This window comes from Cherax quadricarinatus, chromosome 67, assembly GCF_038502225.1.
Source record: "Cherax quadricarinatus isolate ZL_2023a chromosome 67, ASM3850222v1, whole genome shotgun sequence".
NCBI classification, from domain to species: domain Eukaryota; kingdom Metazoa; phylum Arthropoda; class Malacostraca; order Decapoda; family Parastacidae; genus Cherax; species Cherax quadricarinatus.
The window spans coordinates 9,512,889-9,536,884 of record NC_091358.1 but is presented as its reverse complement, the minus strand read 5'-3'; the positions used below and the strand labels follow the sequence as shown (position 1 = coordinate 9,536,884).

Below are 23,996 nucleotides of genomic sequence, written 5' to 3'. Positions count from 1 at the left end.
AGCAAAACATATTTCATTATGTTTGTTTGTTATTAAATTATTGTAAACTTATCTAAAATATATTTACAGTGGACCCCCAAGTTTTGTGATTAATCCATTCTAGAGAGACTGCCGAAAGTCAGAATTCACGAATGTCGGAACCATTTTCCCCCATAAGAAATAATGTAAATCCAATTAATAAGTTCCAGACACCCAAAAATATTAACAAATTTTTTTTTTGTGTTAGATTAAATGTAGATTTACATACAGAAAAGAATGAGAAATCAAATATAAAAGAATAATAGCACCCTTCTGGCAAGACAGTTATGGAGTGAATGATGGTGAAAGTTTTTCTTTTTCGGGCCACCCTGCCTTGGTGGGAATCGGCCAGTGTGATAATAAAAAAAAAAAAAAATCTTTATTGAAGGCTCTTGTTTTTGTATGGAAGACAGGAGGAGGGGAGAGGATGGAGAAGTAACACTATTGTTTGGAAGGAAAATCTCCTTCCATCAAGACTTTAGGTACCAAGTCCTTATCTGGGGTTTCTTCCCTTCTCTGTTTTTTAATGGCACCAGGACCAGCTTGAGAGTTACTGGACCCTTGTTGCACAAAAAAAAACTGTCCAGAGAGCTCTGTTTCTGGCGTCTCTTTAAAATTTGCCAAAAATGGGACATGGTATTGTCATTGTACATGTTGCCACTATGGCGTGCAGCAGCTTTGTCAGGGTGATGTTCCTCCATAAATGTTTGCACCTCACTCCACTTTGAACAAATGCCCCTAAGCTTTGAACAATTCACCTCCTTCCATCTCTCTTCCTTCTCTTCTGAAGCAATTTCCTGAGCTGTACTCTGTTACTGTTGCAGATGAAGGTCTTGCAGCTCTTCAGTGGTTAGCAATTGACTGTGGTCCTCCACCAACTCTTCCACATCCTGGCTACTCACATTCAACCCCATGGAATTCCCTAGTGCCACAATAGATTGCACAACTGGCATAAAGTTGCCAGGGTCAGCCTCAAACCCTTCAAAATCTTTGATGATTTCTTTGTTTAATTGTATTGTGTTTCTCACCTTCTTTAGCAAAGGGTTGGCACTAGAAGCTTTCTTTGGGCCCATAGTGGCTTATTTAGCAGTTTCAAGCACCAAAAACAATGGATTATTATGAAATGTATCATATGAACACCTGGAATAATGGTCACTCACGCAAAAACAGTGCCACACTGACGCTCTGAATGTTGTATGGGAGCCTTTGTGTATGCCTAGCCACTCCTGGATTACGGATGCGTTCCATACGACGGACGAATCGCGAGGCAAATCACAAACCATGAGGCTTTATTTTGACGAAAAAAGTTTCTAAAAGTCGTAAGTCACAAAGGGCAAGGCTCATGAAACTTAGGGATCCACTGTAGTTGGATTGGGCTGAATTAAATTGCACTTGTTATAATAAGGTTAGGTAAGTTTTCTAAGGTGCTTTTGGTACAAAATTATTAATTTTTACATTAATATAAATGAAAAATGTATATCTTTAAGCGTACAGTGGTACCCCGAGTTTCATACAACTCCCAACTCTAACAATTATGTAAGTGTAGTATTGTAAGTGCTTTTGTAAGTGTATTTTTTGGGGTCTGAAATGGACTAATCTAATTTACATTATTCCTTATGGGAACAAATTTGTTCAGTAACGGCACTCGAACAGCCTTCTGGAAGGAATTATAGCCAAAACTCGGGGTACCACTGTATAAGAAAAAATTTTTAGAGAGGACTTAATTTTAAATGAGTTATTGCTAATTGACCAATTTTACTTATACGGCAAAACACACACACACACACACACACACACACACACACACACACACACACACACACAGTGTAGTGGGTCACAAGCGCCAGGCTCCGAGAATCTTAGTGCTTTTAGGGCGTGTTTTAGCAGCTAGAAGCAACCAGTGTTAGTGACAACGTCAGTGAACAACCCTACAAGTGATAACCAGTGTATTAGCAAACATAAATAAAGTGAAGGCGAGAGAAAGCCTGAAATTATACAACAAAATTTCAAAGCGCCAGTCGTTGAGGCCTAGTTGGCACCTGTTGCCACATTGTTACACATATACAAAGTACAAATCGAGTGACTAAAGAGAAAAGACCAAATAGAATTAAGAGAGGCATAAAGTGATAACCAGTGTATTAGCAAACATAAATAAAGTGAAGGCAAGAGAAAGCCTGAAATTATACAACAAAATTTCAAAGCGCCAGTCGTTGAGGCCTAGTTGGCACCTGTTGCCACATTGTTACACATATACGTACAAAGTACAAATCGAGTGACTAAAGAGAAAAGACCAAATAGAATTAAGAGAGGGTGGCTAACGACAAAATGTGATGTAGCACACAGAGTGAACAAGCTAGCCAGAAAGGGGATATATATATATATATATACATACATATACATAAATATATATAAGCAGAGGTGGTGGCAGCAGTAGGCCTGAGGGAGTAGCGCCGCCATAACAGGCTGGGTGTCATCACAAATAAGTAGTGTACTTACCCAAAGTGAAGTGTAAATTATAAAAGTAGCAGTATACAAGTGATAAGTGTGGTAAATGAGGACTCAAAAGGGCAACGAGATAAGAATAGCGAAGAAGCCAGCGGCGGAAGGGCGAGGTGCACGAGTCATCGTACAGCAAGCATCGTACAGCGAGCATCGTACATCAGGCATCTGGATGGACGTCCCCTCTGACCAGTAACGTACAAATCACCTGTTTTGTGGTTGGCGGGAAGTCTGAGTGATAGAGCCGGCCCAGCGGTCACTGGTAACTCGATATCTAAACCCTGCTCCAGAGCGATTATCATACACACAACACCTAGCAGTAGTAGGAAGATAAACTTTGTAGGAGTAAGGATTAAGCAGGAGGATTAAGTCGTGGCTAATGGGACTACAGCCCTGACAACAGTTTCGAGAGATAATGGTCTAGGACACAAAGACAGTACAATCTGAGAAGCAAGTACTGGGTACACATGTAGTAAAAGGTAGTACATAACTAGGTGAAAGAATGACTTGTTAACACACGCTAGTATTATAATTATTAGAACTACTTTCAGTGTTAATGGTATCTCATTAGTATTACGGATACACAGAAGTGAATTGTATTTCTGGGACATATAAACAACTGACGTGCTCACACACACACACACGCGCGCACACACATACACACTCGGGGCCAGGAGCTGGGTCTCGACCCCTGAAACCACAACTAGGTGAGTACACACAGCTGATCCTTGGAATTTGACCGCCTCCCCCACAGACCTCTTACCTTTCCCTTCCCTCGCGTTTCTCCCTCTCAATACCCTCTTTCCCTCCTTTCTCCCTCTCTCTCTCTTTCTCTCCCTCTCCCTCTCTTTCTCCCTCTCTCTACCCTTTCTCTCCCCCTCACATTTCTCTCTCTCCCCCTTGGTCTTATCCCTCACCCCCATACTCTCTCCTCTCTCTCCCTCTTTCTACCCTTTCTCTCTCCTCTCTCTCCCTCTTTCTACCCTTTCTCTCTCTCCCCCACACCCTCTCCCTCCTCTACACATGTAGTAAAAGGTAGTACATAACTGGGTGAAAGAATGACTTGTTAACACACGCTAGTATTATAATTATTAGAACTACTCTCAGTGTTAGTGGTATCTCATTAGTATAACGGATACACAGAAGTGAATTGTATTTCTGGGACATATAAACAACTGACGTGCTCACACACACACACACACGCGTGCACACACATACACACTCGGGGCCAGGAGCTGGGTCTCGACCCCGAAACCACAACTAGGTGAGTACACACAGCTGATCCTTGGAATTTGACTGCCTCCCCCACAGACCTCTTACCTTTTCCCTCCCTCGCGTTTCTCTCTCTCATAGCCTTCTTCCCTCCTTTCTCCCTCTCTCTCTCTTTCTCTCCCTCTCCCTCTCCCTCTCTTTCTCCCTCTCTCTACCCTTTCTCTCCCCCCTCACATTTCTCTCCCTCCCCCTTGGTCTTATCCCTCACCCCCATACTCTCTCCTCTCTCTCCCTCTTTCTACCCTTTCTCTCTCCTCTCTCTCCCTCTTTCTACCCTCTCTCTCTCTCCCCCACACCCTCTCCCTCCTCTAGCCTTCTGTCTGTGGTAATAAAAAGTAAAAAAAAAAAAAAAAAAAAATGGGTGGCCTTAGAGGACGGAAACCCAGAGATCTGGTGGACGAACCAGGGAGGAAAGACTGGGAGCTAGAGCTCCAAAAAAGGGAGGAAGAGTGGGGAAGGAAGATAGTAGAGCTTGGTAAGAAAATGGAGGAGCGGATAGCTGAAGAGTGCAGGAAGTGGGAAGTACAGGTCTTAGCAGCAGAAGCTAGGATACAGTGCTTAGAAGAGAAACTGCAAAGCCTGAAACAGATTAGAGAGACAAATGACAATTCAGGTGTGACATCAGGAAATTCAAAGTCAGGCGCAGACAAGGGGATGGTAAGCAACAACGGAGACATGCCGAACATGAAGGCCCTATCAGACCCACGTGGGGCCAGGGAAAAGACGACGAGCACACTAAGATCAAACGACAGGTCCGAAGACAATGAAGGTATGCTATATGCAGAGATTCTAACAGCCAACTGCAGTAGCAAGGGACAGCTGGTCAGGAAAGACAGTCCACTGAGAATAGAAGTTTCAGATATGGCAGGGACTGAAGGCAAGAACATGTCAATGGAAGGAGATAAAATGCCTCAGAGGACGCAGATGGAGACTCAGTGGGAGGAGGAAAGGGCGAGGTCAGTTTTTGTGTACGGGCTCCAAGAAGCCAAGGGGGCCAACTTTGAAGAAATAAAACAGGAGGAGAAAAAAATGATTGAAGGCATGAAAACGACATAGCATCGAAAGTCAAATCTGACCCGAAACTGCTGTATAGCCACATTAGGAGGAAGACAACAGTCAAGGACCAGGTGATAAGGCTGAGGAAAGAAGGTGGAGAACTCACAAGAAACGATCAAGAGGTATGTGAGGAGCTCAACACGAGATTTAAGGAAGTATTTACAGTAGAGACAGGAAGGACTCTGGGGGGACAGACCAGATGGGGACACCAGCAAGGAATACACCAACAAGTGTTGGACGACATACATACAGATGAGGAGGAGGTGAAGAAACTGCTAAGGGACATCGATACCTCAAAGGCAATGGGACCAGACAACATCTCCCCGTGGGTCCTTAGAGAGGGAGCAGATATGTTGTGCGTGCCACTTACCACAATCTTCAACACATCCCTGGAAACTGGGCAACTACCTGAGGTATGGAAGACGGCAAATGTAGTTCCCATTTTTAAAAAAGGAGACAGAAAAGAGGCACTAAACTATAGACCTGTGTCATTGACGTGTATAGTATGCAAAATTATGGAGAAGATTATCAGGAGGAGAGTGGTGGAGCACCTGGAACGGAACAGGAGTATAAATGCCAACCAGCACGGATTCACGGAAGGCAAATCCTGTGTCACAAACCTTCTGGAGTTTTATGATAAAATAACAGAAGTAAGACAAGAGAGAGAGGGGTGGGTTGATTGCATCTTCTTGGACTGCAGGAAGGCCTTTGACACAGTTCCCCACAAGAGATTAGTGCAGAAGCTGGAGGATCAGGCACACGTAAAAGGAAGGGCACTGCAATGGATAAGGGAATACCTGACAGGGAGGCAGCAACGAGTCATGGTACGTGAAGAGGTATCACAGTGGGCGCCTGTTACGAGCGGGGTCCCACAGGGGTCAGTTCTAGGACCAGTGCTATTTTTGATATATGTGAACGACATGATGGAAGGAATAGACTCTGAAGTGTCCCTGTTCGCAGATGACGTGAAGTTGATGAGAAGAATTAAATCGGACGAGGATGAGGCAGGACTGCAAAGAGACCTGGAGAGGCTGGACATGTGGTCCAGTAACTGGCTTCTCGAATTCAATCCAGCCAAATGCAAAGTCATGAAGATTGGGGAGGGGCAAAGAAGACCGCAGACAGAGTATAGGCTAGGTGGACAAAGACTACAGACCTCACTCAGGGAGAAAGACCTTGGGGTGACCATAACACCGAGCACATCACCGGAGGCACACATCAACCAAATAACCGCTGCAGCATATGGGCGCCTGGCAAACCTAAGAACAGCGTTCCGATACCTTAGTAAGGAATCGTTCAAGACACCGTACACTGTGTATGTTAGGCCCATACTGGAGTATGCAGCACCAGTCTGGAACCCACACCTGATAAAGCACGTCAAGAAACTAGAGAAAGTACAAAGGTTTGCGACAAGGTTAGTTCCAGAGCTCAAGGGAATGTCGTACGAGGAAAGGTTAAGGGAAATCGGACTGACGACACTGGAGGACAGAAGGGTCAGGGGAGACATGATAACGACATACAAGATACTGCGGGGAATAGACAAGGTGGACAGAGACAGGATGTTCCAGAGAGGGGACACAGGGACAAGGGTTCACAACTGGAAGCTGAAGACTCAGACGAGTCACAGGGACGTAGGAAGTATTTCTTCAGTCATAGAGTTGCCAGCAAGTGGAATAGCCTAGCAAGTGAAGTAGTGGAGGCAGGAACCATACATAGTTTTAAGAAGAGGTATGACAAAGCTCAGGAAGCAGAGAGAGAGAGGATCCAGTAGCGATCAGTGAAGAGGCGGGGCCAGGAGCTAGGACTCGACCCCTGCAACCACAAATAGGTGAGTACAAATAGGTGAGTACACACACACACACACACACACACACACACACACACACACACACAACAGACACACACACACACACCTAGCCAAGCACATAAAGAAACTAGAGAAAGTGCAAAGGTTTGCAACAAGACTAGTCCCAGAGCTAAGAGGTATGTCCTACGAGGAGAGGTTAAGGGAAATCAACCTGACGACACTGGAGGACAGGAGAGATAGGGGGGACATGATAACGACATACAAAATACTGAGAGGAATTGACAAGGTGGACAAAGACAGGATGTTCCAGAGATTGGACACAGTAACAAGGGGACACAGTTGGAAGTTGAAGACACAGATGAATCACAGGGATGTTAGGAAGTATTTCTTCAGCCACAGAGTAGTCAGTAAGTGGAATAGTTTGGGAAGCGATGTAGTGGAGGCAGGATCCATACATAGCTTTAAGCAGAGGTATGATAAAGCTCACGGCTCAGGGAGAGTGACCTATTAGCGATCAGTGAAGAGGCGGGGCCAGGAGCTCAGACTCGACCCCCGCAACCTCAACTAGGTGAGTACACACACACACACACACACACACACACACACACACACACACACAAACACACACAAACACACACACACACACACACACACACACACACACACACACACACACACACACACACACACACACACACACACACACACACACACACTACAAACCTCATCCAAGGAAAAAGATTTTGGGGTGAGTATAACACCAGGCACATCTCCTGGATGCACATCAGCCAAATAACTTGCAGCATATGGACGCCTAGCAAACCTAAGAACAGCATTCCGCCAACTTAACAAGGAATCGTTCAGGATCCAGTACACTGTGTACATTAGGCCCATATTCGAGTATGCGGCATTAGTTTGGAACCCATACGTAGCCAAGGACGTAAAGAAACTAGAGAAAGTGCAAAGGTTTGCAACAAGATTAGTCCCAGAGCTAAGGGGTATGTCCTATGAGGAGAGGTTAAGGGAAATCGACCTATTGACACTGGAGGACAGGAGAGATAAGGGGGACATGATAACGACATAAAATACTGAGAGGAATTGACAAGGTGGACATGTGATGTAGTTCAACCCCTCCCCCTACATGACAGACAGAGACAAAATGTTCCAGAGATGGGACACTGCAACAAGGGGACACAGTTGGAAGCTGAAGGCTCAGATGAATCACAGGGATATTAGTAAGTATTTCTTCACTCACAGGGTAGTCAGGATGTGGAATACGTAGTTTGGGAAGCGATGTAGTGGAGGCAGGACCCATTCATAACTTTAAGCAGAGGTATGATAAAGCTCATAGTGCAGGGAGAGTGACCCAGTGGTGACCAGTGAAGAGGTGGGGCCAGGAGCTATGACTCGGCCCCTGCAACCACAACTAGGTGAGTACACACACACCTGCGTGTGCAAGTCGCACTTTTAGTGCTCTGTGAATATAAGTGTTTTTGAGGGCTACCCAAGGTTACTGCAGGGGTCATTAAGTGTGTCAAGGTAATGAACAATCCTTGAATTGATTTGCAAGTTGCCCAGAGCCACATAAGTGTGGGGTGAGCCACAGTTTTGTAAGTGAATTTGAAAATTATATTTGTTGGCGCAAGTCAGAGTGGGCAGGCCTAGTGTGATGCAGGTGACATTGCCAAATGTGTCATCCAAGAAAGATAATACAGTGAAATAAATGTGTGACCAATGAAAGAAGTACAGTGAATAGGTTATATTATATATCGACAAGAAACGGAGGTGGATATATGCCAGGACACCACAACGAGTTGGACAATCTATGGGCTGGTTTTCAGGGAGTCGGGTGAGAGTTCCAGTTAACCACCAAGTGGTTTGTGAATGGTCCAACTCTCCTAGTTCGATAAAGAACAGGATATCAAGTACTCAATAACAAATTGCAATTGGTAATTTATAGCAGAAGAGGATGAGCAGACAGGTGTTTATGAGACTAGGAAGAAGGAAAAGCATAGAATACATAAACTAGTAGGTAGGTGTGGGTCAGGTCAGGTAGAGGAGCACCGTAGACCATGTGTCATATGCAAACCCCACATACACACTCGTACACCATAACACACAATCCCATCCACTACTTTTCACACAATAAACCCACATTTATATAGTTCCACACACAGTCCTTCCCACCCACACTTAGACCACACACATTCCCACACATATACACACCCCTGCGCTCCCCCCCAACTCTCCCATTCCCTCACCTGATCCATCCACTCTTACCCTCCTCCTCCTCCTCCTCCTCCTCCTCCTCCTCCTCCTCCTCCTCCTCCCCCCTTCCTCTCCATCTTTTCCCCCTCTCCCATTCTCTCTCCCCCTTTGCTTCTCCCTCCTCCTCTCTCTCCCCATATCCCCCCCTCTTCCCACCTCCCCACCTCTCCCATTTTGCCACTGTCTCCAGCTTCCTCCTCTCTCTCCCTTTTCCCCCCCCTGCACACACACACACTCAGACAAACACACATCTCAAACAACTGCACAGAAATACATAAGTTTTTCATTCTGTGGCAACCCCAAAAAAAAAAATGGGGTATCAGAGAGCAGGATGGAAAACCAAGGGACTGGAGGATGAGTCTGGGAAGGAAGATTGGGTAGCAGAATGTTTTGTTAGTGGGATGGATTGTAAAGGACCTGCCAAGTATGGGCCAACAGGCCTGTTGCAGTGTTCCTCCTATCTTATGTTCTTAATTTGTGAAAAGGGAACATGAATGAGGAAGGAAGCTAGAAGAGCTTAGCATGAAAATGGATGAGAGGATAGCTGCAGAGAGCAGGAAGTGGGAGATGCAAGTCACAGTAGCAGAGGCTAAGATATAGAGATTAGAAGAGGAACTGAAAAATCTGAAACAGCCTAAAGAACTGAAGAACAGTGAGGGCATGACATCAGAAACTGTTGCCTCAGCCATAAACAAATGGACTTTAGGGAACGAAGGAGTGAAACTGTATGCAGAAGCTCTATCAGACCATCGTGGAGCCCAAGAAAAAAAGAGGATCACATCAGGAACAATTGAGGGGATTGTAGAAAATTAAAGAGCTAAGCTATATGTAGAGACCCTAACAGACCACAGCAGTGCTCAGGGAGAGCTGAGAAGGGAAAATGACAGACCACTGGGCCCAGGGACAACAGATAGTGAAGAGACTGAAGTATGGAAAGCTGCAATGGAGGTAACTAAATTGAACCAGGGGATACATAGGGATGTGCAGTGGGAGAATGAAAGGGAGAGATCAATCTTTGTTTATGGGCCCCAGGAAGTTGAAGGGGAAACTTACGAAGCAAGAAGACAAGGGGAGAAAAAAGCGATTGAAAGCATCATGAAAGCAATAGGAGAAGACCACATGACCCAGCTGGCAAATTTTCTGAGAATGGGGGGGTTTACCAGAGGAATAATCCAGCCAGTCAGTGATTTTCAAGGCAGAATCGGCTTGAAACAGGATCCTGCAGAAGAAAGTGCAACTAAGGGACATTTCCACATACCAGAGGTTGTATCTCAACTACGACAGAACACGAGAAGAAAGGCAGAATCTGAAAGGGAGGGTACAAAGATGAAAGGAGGAAAGAGAGGCAAAGATGGAGATGGACAGAAGAACCCAGACTCAGGAGGAAGATCAAATGTAACCTCCTTCACAACCACCTACAGAAGCCCCCTAACCAGGACAACCCCACTGCAACCAAGCATTCTAATCCAAAACACACATGCCATACCCAATGCCCCTATCCACCTCATTACAAACTCCACCTTCACAGCAACCACCCATAGTTCCTCATCAGGTCTCCCGCTTCCCCAACCCCATTGTACCCCCGAGACCACAGTTTTAGAAAAGAATTTAAAGGTTTGGTATTGAAATGCAGATGGAATAACAAATAAATGTGATGGGTGACATGAAAGAATCAAGGAGACATCCCCAGACATAATAGCACTCGCAGAAATGAAATTCACTAGGGTGGTAACTTATGCAATCCTTCCATCCGGATATCAAATCCTGAGGAAAGATAGAGAGAGCAGAGGGGGAGGAGGAGTTGCACTGCTCATTAAAAACTGGTGGGGATTTGAGGAAATGAAAGGAATGGACAGAATGGGCAAAAGGGACTACAGAGTAGGAACAATCCAGTCTGGGGGCCATAAAGTGGTAATTGCAGTGATGTACAACCCACCACAGAACTGCAGGAGGCCAAGAGAAGAATACAAAGAGAGCAACAGAGCAATGGTAGACACTAGCTGAGGTGGCCAGAAGAGCTCACATGGGTAGAGCAAAGTTACTAGTTATGGGTGATTTCAATCACAAGGAGATTGACTGGGAAAACCTGGAGCCCCTTGGGGGTCCCAAAGCATGGAGAGCCAAGATGATGGATGTGGTACTGGAAAACCTCATGCATCAACATGTTGGCAACACTACCAGAGAGAGAGGTGAGGATGATCCAGCAAGACTGGACCTAGTATTCACCTTGAGTAGTTCATACATCGAGGATATCACGTATGAAAGGCCCCTTGGAGCTAGTGATCATGTGGTTCTGTTCTTTGAATACATAGTTGTGCTACAAGTGGAGAGGGTAGCAGGAATAGGACAGAAGCCAAACTACAAAAGGGAGGACTACACAGGCATGAGGAACTTCCTGCAAGATGTTCAGTGGGAAAGGGAATTGGCAGGAAAACCAGTAAAAGAAATGATGAACAATGTGACAACAAAATGCAGGGAGGCAGAGGAGAGGTTTGTTCCCAAGGGAAACAGAAATAATGGGAGGACCAGAACAAGTCCTTGGTTCACCCAAAAGTGTAGGGAGGCAACAACTAAGTGCACTAGAGAATGGAAAAAATAGAGAAGACAGAGGACCCAGGAAAATAAAGAGATTAGCCGAAGAGCCAGAAACGAATATGGACAGGTAAGAAGGGAGGCTCAGCGACATTACGAAAATGATATAGCATCGAAAGTCAAGCCTCACCCGAAGCTGTAGTATAGCCATATTAAGAGGAAAACAGTCCAGCAGGTAATCTGACTGAGGAAGGAAGGTGGGGAGTTCGCAAGAAATGACCAAGAAGTATGTTAGGAGCTCAACATGAGATATAAAATTATTTACAGTGGAGACAGAAAGGACTCCAGGAAGTCAGAATAGGGAGGTATGTATGCCAACAAGGGATACACCAACAAATACTGGACGAAATACACACAACCGAAGAGGAGGTGAAGAAGCTGCTATGTGAACTTGATACCTCAAAGGCTGTGGGACCGGACAACATCTCTCCTTGGGTTCTTAGAGAAGGAGCAAAGATGTTGTGTGTGCTACTAACAAAAATCTCCAACACATCCATTGAAACTGGGCAACTACCTGAGGTATGGAAGATGGCAAATGTAGTCCCAATTTTTAAGAAAGGAGACAGACACGAGGCATTACACTACAGACCTGTGTCACTGACATGTATAGTATGCAAAGGCGTGGAGATCAGGAGAGTGGGGGAGCACCAGGAAAGATAAAAACTTATAAACGACAACCAGCACAGTTTCAGGGAAGGAAAATCCTGTGTCACAAATCTGCTGGAGTTTTATGACAAGGTAACAGAAGTAAGACACAAGAGAGAGGAGTGGATAGACTGCATTTTCTTGGACTGCAAGAAACCCTCAACATAGTTCCTCACAAGAGGTTATTGCAAAAGCTAGAGGATCAGGCACATACAACACAGAAAGCACTGAAATGGATCAGAGAATATTTGACAGGGAGGCAACGAGTCATGGTATGTGACGAGGTGTCAGAGTGGGCACCTGTGATGAGTGGGGTTCCACAGGGGTCAGTCCTTGGACCTGTGCTGTTTTTGGTACATATGAATGACATAACGGAAGGGATAGACTCAGAAGTGTCCCTGTTTGCAGCTGATATGAAGTTAATGAGGAGAATTAATTTGGATGAGGATCAGGCAGGACTACAAAGAGACCTGGACAGGCTACAAGCCTGGTCCAGCAACTGGCTCCTTGAATTTAATCCTGCCAAATACAAAGTCATGAAGATTAAGGAAGGTCTAAGAAGACTGCAGACAAAGACTTCAAACCTCACTCAAGGAAAAAGATCTTGGGGTGAGTATAATACTGATCACATCTCCTGAGGCGCACATAAACCAGATAACTGCTGCAGCATATGGACATTTGCCAAACCTAAGAATAGCATTTCATTACCTCAGTAAGGAATTGTTCAAGACTCTATACACCATGTGTGTCAGGCCCATATTGGAGTATGCATCACCAGTTTGGAATCCATACCTGGTTAAGCCTGTCAAGAAATTAGAGAAAGTACAAAGTTGACGTGTCGGCGGATGGATTTATGAAGCATGAGGTTAATCATAGAATTGATGAGGGAAAAAAGGCGAGTGGTGCGTTGAGGTATATGTGGAGACAAAAAACCTTATCTATGGAGGCAAAGAAGGGAATGTATGAAAGTATAGTAGTACCAACACTCTTATATGGATGTGAAGCTTGGGTTGTAAATGCAACAGCGAGGAGGTGGTTGGAGGCAGTGGAGATGTCCTGTCTAAGGGCAATGTGTGGTGTAAATATTATGCAGAAAATTCGAAGTGTGAAAATTAGGAGAAGGTGTGGAGTTACTAAAAGTATAAGTCAGAGGGCTGAAGAGGGGTTATTGAGGTGGTTTGGTCATTTAGAGAGAATGGATCAAAGTAGAATGACATGGAGAGCATATAAATCTGTAGGGGAAGGAAAGCGGGGTAGGGGTCATCCTCGAAAAGGTTGGAAGGAAGGGGTAAGGGATAAGGGAGGTTTTGTGGGTGAGGGGCTTGGACTTACAGCAGGCGTGCGTGAGCGTGTTCGATAGGAGTGAAAGGAGACAAATGGTATTTGGGACCTGACGAGCTGTTGGAGTGTGAGCAGGGTAATATTTAGTGAAGGGATTCAGGGAAACCGGTTAGTTTTATATAGCCGGACTTGAGTCATGGAAATGGGAAGTACAATGCCTGCACTCTAAAGGAGGGGTTCGGGATATTGGCAGTTTGGAGGGATATGTTGTGTATCTTATATGTATATGCTTCTAAACTGTTGTATTCTGGGCACCTCTGCAAAAACAGTGATTATGTGTGAGTGAGGTGAAAGTGCTGAATGAATGATGAAAGTATTTTTCTTTTTGGGGATTTTCTTTCTTTTTGGGTCACCCTGCGTCGGTGGGAGACAACCGACTTGTTAAAAAAAAACAAAGGTTTGTAGCAAGACTAGTTCCAGAGCTAAGGTTATTGTCCTATGACGAAAGGCTAAGGGAAATTGGCCTGACGACACTGGAGGACAGGAGGGTTAGAGAAGACATGATAATGACATATAAAATACTATGAGGAATTGACAAGGTGGACAAAGACAGGATGTTCCAGAAATTGGACACAGAAACAATGGGTCACAATTGTAAGCTGAAGACTCCGATGAGTCAAAGGGATGTTAGAAAGTATTTCTTCAGTCATAGAGTTGTCAGGAAGTGGAATAGCTTAGAAAGTGATGTAGTGGAGGCAGGAACCATGCATAGTTTTAAGACGAGGTTTGATAAAGCTCATGGTGCGGGTAGAGAGAGGACCTAGTAACAGTCAGTGAAGAGGCAGGGTCAGGATCTGTGACTTGACCCCTGCAACCACAAATAGGCGAGTATAAAAGTTGCAAGTTTTACCTATTCGGCACAACAGGTATATTGCTTCCCCATGATTATAATGAGTAATAGTAATAATTCTTGACAAACCTTCACTGTGACTACTATCATAGTAGCTATTTTTTTTTTTTCAAGAATCATCAGGTGATACATTATTGCTAACTTCCACATGCATGTTAAATGATGATGACCACATATAAGAATTTAAGTAATACAGTAATAATATTTAACTAGTAAATACAGCACTGAATTAATGGTTTGTTGAGTTTATAACTTTTGTGTTTATGGTTGAATTTTTATATGGAATGACAGTGTTAAACATGTGTGATTTGCACATTTTGTTACATGTGATGATCAGTATATCAGCTGCCTATAGAAAGTTTGTAGAATATATTTCTGTGTTAATATGCAATGTTTTAAAAATTTTGTTTTTAATTAAATTATATTATTTGTGTAATTAATTTATATGTTAAGTATTCTTATATTACAGTAACTGTTGCTATAATAGCAGAAAAGATAAATATTTACTTTTTCTTTAGGTGTTAGATGAATTGGAGGATATGATTGAGGAAGGCGGCAAAATAGTTGATTATCACGGCTGTGATTTCTTCCCAGAAAGATTTTTTGACATCATATTTGTGCTGAGGACTGATAACACACTGCTATATGACAGACTTGCTGCCAGGTATAGTGGAAATTCGTTTTATACATTTTAATTGTTTATTTGAATGAGATTATACAGTATGTACAGGTGTCCCTTGCTTTATGTGATACATGTAATCCCAGCCTATGGTACACAAAGAAATTTCAACATAAACTGTCAATCTTAGGGAAGCTTTCTGAGACTTTGCAAATTCTACATTTCTTGACTAATATTTACCATTAAAAAAGACAGTGATTATGTATGAGTGATGGTGAAAGTGTTGAATGATGATGAAAGTTTTTTCTTTCTTTTTGGGTTTGTTTTCTTTTTGGGCCACCCTGCCTCGGTGAGAAATGGCCTACATATTAAAAAATAAGTTTCCATATGTGCACCAAATGACCATATAAAAAGAAATCCATTTGGTCCAAAATGAACTGAGAAAAAAATCAGCCCAAAATTTAATCTAACTCTGTATACTATTAACAGAGATAGAATCAAGGGAAAAAATTTTCATGTTGATTTATTTTTACCAAAATCTATGATATAGCAGATAGGCACTAAATGACCACATACCAAAAATTTATTCAACAATTAATCATTATTCTCTTCTATTTTGCTCTCCCGCTTCCCTTCACCAACAATCACTCAATACTTGAATGGTATACAATACTGACAAGATGAAAATTAGACACACGTGCAACACCTGGGTATCTTTATTATAGACGTTTTGCCAACCAGTATATAAGTGCCACGCTCCATAACTGTGCCTCACTTCCTTCAAGACTACAGTGCTCTTCGCCAACTTCAAGGCTGAGAGACTGATTACCTCATCTTTTGTATATAATTCTTTACATAATGTTTTTGTATTGATAAAGCCCCTGGTTGGCAAATCGTCTACAATAAAGATACCCAGATGTTGCGCATGTGTCTAATCTTCACCAACCACTCAGCCTGTTTTTATCCTAGTCCCAACTTTGTGCCAATGCATGTCATAGAATTTTGTTGAAAATATACTCATTAGGTTACTTTCTTTCACATTCCTGTCTTATGAATGTCAGTATAAACCAGTTTAGTGTTTAAAGAGTTAAGGTTAAGAAATCAGTGGTCCTGGTCTTGAATGATTGCACAAGAGCAAACTCATACCACACATCGTGAATAACTGGTAGAAATGGAGCCGTAAAGCAACAGATATCTTTACAGCTTTACTTAACATGGGTTGGATTGATCCACTGATAATTAGTATAAATTTACAGTTTTAAGTATATTATAGATTTAAATTTGTATCACCATCAGTATGTACTGAAATAGGATGGTAGATCATATTTCAGTATATTTAATTGCTATGTACAGTGGAACCTCAAATATCGAACTTTCTTCAGTCCAGAAGGCTGTTCGAGTGCCTTTACTGAATGAATTTATTCCCATCAGGAATAATGTAAATTAGATTAGTCCATTTCAGACCCTCAAAAATACACTCATAAAAGCACTTACGAAAATACACTTACATAATTGGTTGTGTTGGGATCAGTTCGATTTTTGAAGTTCCACTGTACTGTATGTACTTCCTGTATTTTTCCTAACACTGGTTCTGTACCTATGTAAAACTCCTGTACATTTTACAGCTAATTATTAAAATGTATATTTTTCAGAGATGTTTCTGTGAAGCTTTTTTTTAATAACACTTTCACTAGTGGCTGCTTCAAAATACAACAGGCTCATCCGAGAGTATGTTTTAAAGAACCATGTATTGTGTAATTGTAAGGTAACAGGTTTTACGCAGGATGATATAAGAAGTTTTAAATTTGTCAGTGATCTGCCAGAAGAAGTAAACAACACACAAACCCCACTGATCAGTGCCATTGAAAGCACTGCCCTCTTGTATTATTCAACACAATGTTCTCCTGCCTTTTGTTATCCTCATCTACCATACCAGTCAGAATCACTGAGATATCTATTTCTTTAGCTTCAGTGGGATACGGCCAGTTTGTTGAAAGGAGAAATCTATTTCTTCATTAGACCAGCTATAAACCCACGAAAGACTGGCATAGTTACAATGTAACAGACCACTTCTCCACTAATCACAGACATCAACAACAACAAAAATATTGAAGGCAAAAAATAGCAGGATTCCACAGCAAAGCATCAGTAACTTTATTTCCTTATTGAAAGATATTAACTGCATTGGAGAACTAACCATCACTACAACATTAGTGCAGGTTTGAACATCTTACCAGATAAAATTAAAGAGTCTATACAGTATACACTGCCTCACGAAATCATAATGACACGATTGCAAACAAACCATCTGATCGTGGGTTCTATCCCTGCCCGTGGTATGGTTTATACACTGCCATTTAAAAACCAAAACATATCAAGCCAGGTTAACCAGTAAGTTGCTTAGATCCATTGATGAAAAATATGACCATGAAAAAAATTACAGTAAATACTCTAACAAAGTGCAAGTCATGTGTGCAATAATCAGCTCATACCGTAATGAAGTGAAGGGCATATGGAAAAAAGTAGAATTATGTTCCAGACACCTCCAAATTTGCCAACAAATTTTTTTTTCTATTGCATTAGGTTAAAATTACTATGGTATAACTTCCCTTATATTCTGTTAGTGCTTTTTTTCTTGAAATGGAAGAATGTGGAGAGGGTTGGTCTGAGTATACTAGACCAAGGTGGATGGCTGGGGTGCTTGTGATGACATGGATGTAAAGTTACCTCTGGAGTGCTCAAATATTCTGTGATGTGTGTCTGGTATGTTTTACTCTACATTAATACTTGATGGAGCTGACCAAAAAAGTATTTTAAAACTCTCAAACCATTCAGCACTGAAAATAAACTGTTGTGAAGGCTCTCCTTCCATTTGACACACTTTTTATAGTATGATGAAAACTATATTTTTTCTTTCATCCACATGTTCAGTAACTTTTCCATCATATATAGCTGTAGTGATCTCTTAGTGTACAACCTCTTATTTTTTCTCATCATTACTAATTGTACAGTTGGTTGATTCATTCATGCAAAACTCATGGTAGTTTCTGTCACATGAGCCTGGCCCATGGCCAGGCTCTGAGAGTAGTAAGACTTGAAACTCATCAAAGGTATATCACAGGTATACACCACCTCTAAGAATATCCAACACTTCCATTTTTTCAGCAGTCATAAATTCATATCTCTTCTAAGGACCTCCAGCATCACTAGCATTCCTTTTGGGTGTCATGGTAATATGTAGGTGACAGATATATTGATGAAAAATATTCAAAATAACTTGATGAACACAGTAAGGAAGGCACAATATATTTCTAGAATGCCACTGTAAGTGGTGTTGAGTGTCAGTGGGGAAAGGAACCATGTAACATGGTGTGTAGTACCCAGTTTTCTTGTAATAGCAGATTCCTCGATACTTTATGATGCATAATATCAATATTTTTGCCTGCTATCCACTTTTTTATTGTGCTTTTTTGAGTTGTGTTGCAAACAATTCACACATTGTGAAGTTACATTGTAAGATGATTGATTGTATAGTTAGACCTGATCTCCCCCTTCCCCCCAAAAATATTTTTTTGATATCTAATAAGCAGTCTCTTTCGATTCAATCAAGCCCCTCAACATGTCAAAAAACATCTGTATAAAATGTTAATACGACCTATACTCGAATACCCTTGTGTCCCAATGTCATTAACAACAAAGACCAATATGCTACGGTTACAAAGGGTCCAGAATAGAGCTCTTCGCTTCATTACCGATACCAGGAGGAGAGACAGAGTTAAAATGGCAGATTTACACGTACAACAAGATATTACTGCCATAAATGTACGCCTTGACACACTAAAAAAGAAACAACTCTATACAATGCAAGAACTATACATGCCAGATAGAGAACATCCTATACAAGTGGTAAATACCACGGATTATATCATCAATACTCCTCCTCACAGGACTCAAAGAATGACTCTCCCACAGAGGGTCCGTCGTTTTATACATAAAGATGATTACCATCGACCCATGATATTGAGCAACCTCCCTGATGAAGAACATTGGGTAACACCAGAACCCTTCTATGTATACTGAGAACATCATCGCCCCCAATTAGGGAGAAATCTTATATAACAATCTAATGTAAAAATTATGCTATTTACTATGGCTGGACACCACCTGTAAGAAGCCATTGTCACGTAATTCTATAAACTGGCCAGAAAATTATTGCCTTCATTGTCGCATAAATATCTGTTGTGCAATCGCAAAAAAAAAAAAAAAAAAAAAAAAAAAACAATTGCAACTTGTATAATTACTACCAATTCAGAGTCATGTACTTATATATCTGTTATATCTATGTGACTCTGATGGGTTAGTCTTATACCTCTTAAAGAATATCTTATCATTTCACGTACACTTTTTGAATTACACCAAAGTGGTTGGGCCACTTACCTTTTATATCCTACCTCTCTCCCCCCTCCCACCCTTTTCCAATATTTCTATCCTTACCCATCCTTCTTCCTTACCCATCTCACCAAAGCTCTGGTCTGGACAAGAACAAGAATAAGCTAATTAAGAACTCTAAACAATATTTCTTGAATAAAAACAAAAGAGGACATAAAATAGACTTCGAAATCTCTCGTAATTCTTGGGATCCTCTAAAACACAATGAAAGTATGTATATTTACCAAAGAAATATGACCTCTTATCTCAGGTACTAATGCTGTTAATTAACCCTTCAAGTGTCCAAACGTAGATCTACATTTTTTCAACATTTGAAAGTATGTAAAAAACGTAGATCTTTTTTTTTTTTTTTTTTTTACATTTGAAAACGTGTAAAAAAAAGATCTACGTAGGTGATCGACACCCGCCTTTGATCTACGTTTTTTTTTTTTTTTTTTTTTGTTATATTTGAAAATATGTAAAAAGAAATGTAGATTCATCACTCTGAGCCTTTATATACCCTCTGTGTCCATGTATTGTTTGTAATGGCTTGATAAAGCTCCTGGAGAGCGAAACGTTGCCACAATAAATGTCACATTAGTTGCACTTGTGTCCTTTTACTTTAAATATTTCTTGAATAAAAACAAAAGAGAACATAAAATAGACTTCGAAATCTCTCGTAATTCTTGGGATCCTCTAAAACACAATGAAAGTATGTATATTTACCAAAGAAATATGACCTCTTATCTCAGGTACTAATGCTGTTAATTAACCCTTCAAGTGTCCAAACGTAGATCTACATTTTTTCAACATTTGAAAGTATGTAAAAAACGTAGATCTTTTTTTTTTTTTACATTTGAAAACGTGTAAAAAGAAATGTAGATCTACTTTTGGAGCACTACGCATGTGAACGTAAATATGTTTGGACAGTTTAAGGGTTAATTCAATTATTTCTCATCAGTAGACTTAGTTAATAAAATCCCAGACACTCAAGCCCATGTCAAAAATGATCTTAAAAAAGAAAGAAACACTTTTGCCATCATTCAACACTTTCACCAATATTTACACACACTCACTCTCTTTGCAGAGGCACTCTGATGTGACAGTTTAGATGTCACTCCAAACAGCCAATATCTAACATAACTCCATACATTAGTTCTAGCCACTCTTTCTATCTGTTGTATACCTTTTAGTGGTTCTGGAGATCATCACCCACACAACCAAGTATCGGACCAGACCTCCTGGTTAACTGCCTGGTCAGTTTGCACTAGTATTACTTCCTGTATGCAGTGCAACATAGGCACCACAGTCTAGCAGATCAGTTACTGCCTGATGCAACTTATCAGATTCTTTCTTGAAGATGCAGTAAGCAATAACCAGTACAACTCTGCATCCACATTAACACAGGAACCCCATGGCCTGGCTGGCAAAACTCTTGCTTCACACACGGACGGCTCAGGTTCGATTCCCAGCTGGGTGAAAACATTTTTACGCGTTTCCTTACACCTGTTGTCCTGTTCACTTAGCAGCAAATAGGTACTGGGGTGTTAGTCGACTGGTGTGGGTTGCATCCTTGGGGACAAGATTGAGGACCCCAATGGAAATAAGACAGACAGACCTCGGTGACACACTGTCTTTCTTGGGTTATCCTGGGTGGCTAACCCTCCAGGGTTAAAAATCTGAAGAAAATCTTATCTTATCTTGAACCACAGCCATCCTCCTCAGTCCAGTAGGGCCACATCATCTCTCTCCATACACTACCATATTAATGAACAATGTAAATTAGAAGGTAAGGTGCAGTAAACTGTATTATTTTAGATGAAGTAGGTTTTTTTATAAAAGTTGTTTGGCAAATTTGAAGGTGTCTCACAAACCCTATTTTTCTCATATATTCTTTCTTTCAACACACTGGCCGTATCCCACCAAGGCAGGGTGGCCCAAAAAGAAAAACAAAAGTTTCTCTTTTAAATTTAGTAATTTATACGGGAGAAGGGGTTACTAGCCCCTTGCTCCCGGCATTTCAGTTGCCTCTTACAACACGCATGGCTTACGGAGGAAGAATTCTGTTCCACTTCCCCATGGAGATAAGAGGAAATAAACAAGAAGAACAACTAGAAGGAAAATAGAAGAATACCCAGAGGGGTGTGTATATATATGCTTGTACATGTATGTGTAGTGTGACCTAAATGCAAGTAGAAGTAGCAAGACATACCTGAAATCTTGCATGTTTATGAGACAAACCAAAGACACCAGCAATCCTACCATCCTGTAAAACAATTACAGGTTTTCGTTGTACACTCACTTGGCAGGACGGTAGTACCTCCCTGGGCGGTTGCTGTTTACCAACCTACTACCTAGGTTTTCTCATATATTCTTCACATCAATTAGCACTACTTAAGATTAGATGCTGATTTCACCTCCCCCCCTTTCCCCTCCACAACAAAAAAAAAAGCACTGATAATAAAATTCTTGACAGAATCTTCTCTTCTTAAAAATAAATACTGTAATAGCCACTAATCAAATTATTGGGCTGCAAAAAAAAAAAGATTTCATAGCATTGGCTACATTTTTTTTCATCTTGAGCACTCTGGGCTTAGAAGCCTTATATTTTCTTTTGTCAGATCCTGCCCTAACAGTAGAGACCAACATGAGACTATAAATTATATTTCCTTATCAACTCTGCCTACAGGTTGGTCTTAAAAGACTCACTACCAAAAGTAATAAGGATAAAGACTTTTAACAAAACATGCCCTTATTGGGACAACATTTTACTCTAAGACAGCTTAATAAAGTTCTCCTTAAAGTGATATATTGCCCCAATATTAACTTGTCTTGTTACATGTGTCTGTATCTTCATTCTTAGCTGCACTACAACTTCAAACCATCTTGTCTGGACACAACAGTAACATGGATCTCTTATTCAGAGGAGACATTGAAAACTTGATAAAGTTTTCCTTAGAGTGAAATGTCCTAACAAATGTTTGTTCTACTATGGTACATGTGTCTTTGTTTTCATTCAGCTTTACTTAAAAACATTGAGGTACACTGCAAGGTAATATCCTGGACTGATGAATAAGACATGTGCAACACCTGGGTATCTTGATTCTGAAGATGTTTTGCTAACCAGAGGCTTTACTAATTTAATAGTGAGGTTATTTGAAGGTGCACTCATGGAAAAAAAATCATTTGGATTTAACAGACAATTGACTTAAACAGACACTGCCTTCTCCCCATTTGCCCACAAAATCTAGGGTTCACTGTATCAGGATAAACAGTACTCGGATAGAAAGAATGATGGTCAGTTCTTAGGCCTGCACCAAAATGTTGAACAAATTCCTTTCTTACAACAAACTGAAACTCATCCTGCACATAAGGCTTAATATAATATAAACAAAAGTTATAAAAATCAGTGGATAATCTTTCAAAGATGAGTTACTGTGTGTCCACATGGTACACTGCTTACATTTATTCTTTTTGATCTGTCATAACAATGATAACCGAAATAATAATAATATAATGCTCATTGCAAACTGCACATTTTTTCAGGGGTTACCATGGAAAGAAACTAGAAGACAACATAGAATGTGAAATAATGAATGTCTTAAGAGATGAAGCCAAGGACAGTTACGCTGACCACCTAGTACATGAATTGCCATCCAACACTACTGATGACATGGAGAACAATCTTGAGAGAATGCTGCTGTGGATAAATGCATGGAAGAGAGACAACAATTGTTAAGACTTTTCCATTATCAACAATTCACAGAATATCTGTAGATAAGTCAAAATTAGTTTTATTGTATCCTTATTATATCTGCTTTCCCTTTAAATTTACTTAAAAAATGCAATAAAATACATGATAAACTTCCATTCCCCAGATGTAACCCTTTCAGGGTTAGTATTTCCCCATGTATATATTAATATTTATAATGGGAGCAAGGGGCTAGTGACCCCTTCTCCTGTATAAATTACTAAATTTAAAAAGAAAAACTTTTTTTTTGGAGGGTAGGGGGGTCACCCAGCCTTGGTGGGATGCAGCTTTTGTTGAAAAAATAATAATAATACATGTACATTGTTTCTAACCCAAATAATTATTACAATTAAAATTGTCAATGCAACTTTGAATTAGTTTCGTATTAATGTGCTTTACATATACAAAATCTTATTGCTTAAAAAATATGCTTAATAATCTTATGTCTGTGAGCAAGGGGCTATTAACTCCTCCTGTATAAATCAACTAAATGTAAAAAAAGAGAAAAACTTTACATTTCTTCATTTTTGAGTCACCCTGCTTTGGTAGGAGACAGCTGATGTGTTAAAAATATAATAATAAAGTAAAAGTAGGCCTTAGACAAGGATGTGTGATGTCACCATGGTTGTTCAATATATTTATAGATGGGGTTGTAAGAGAAGTGAATGCGAGGGTCTTGGCAAGAGGTGTGGAGTTAAAAGATAAAGAATCAAACACAAAGTGGGAGTTGTCACAGTTGCTCTTTGCTGATGACACTGTGCTCTTGGGAGATTCTGAAGAGAAGTTGCAGAGGTTGGTGGAAGAATTTGGTAGGATATGTAAAAGAAGAAAATTAAAAGTGAATATAGGA

General features: G+C 41.0%; 1 protein-coding gene across 1 annotated transcript in view; it reads left to right on the top strand.

The window, feature by feature from the left end:
• The window catches only part of Ak6 (adenylate kinase isoenzyme 6), a 29,183-nt gene extending 6,000 nt beyond the window's left edge, over positions 1 to 23,183 (top strand). The window contains exons 3-4 of the mRNA XM_053792411.1: positions 14,867 to 15,012; positions 22,942 to 23,183. Coding sequence (XP_053648386.1) covers positions 14,867 to 15,012; positions 22,942 to 23,134 — 339 coding nt within the window. The 3' untranslated portion in view covers positions 23,135 to 23,183. The remainder of the gene's footprint in view (positions 1 to 14,866; positions 15,013 to 22,941) is intronic.
• The last annotated feature ends 813 nt before the right edge of the window (positions 23,184 to 23,996 follow it).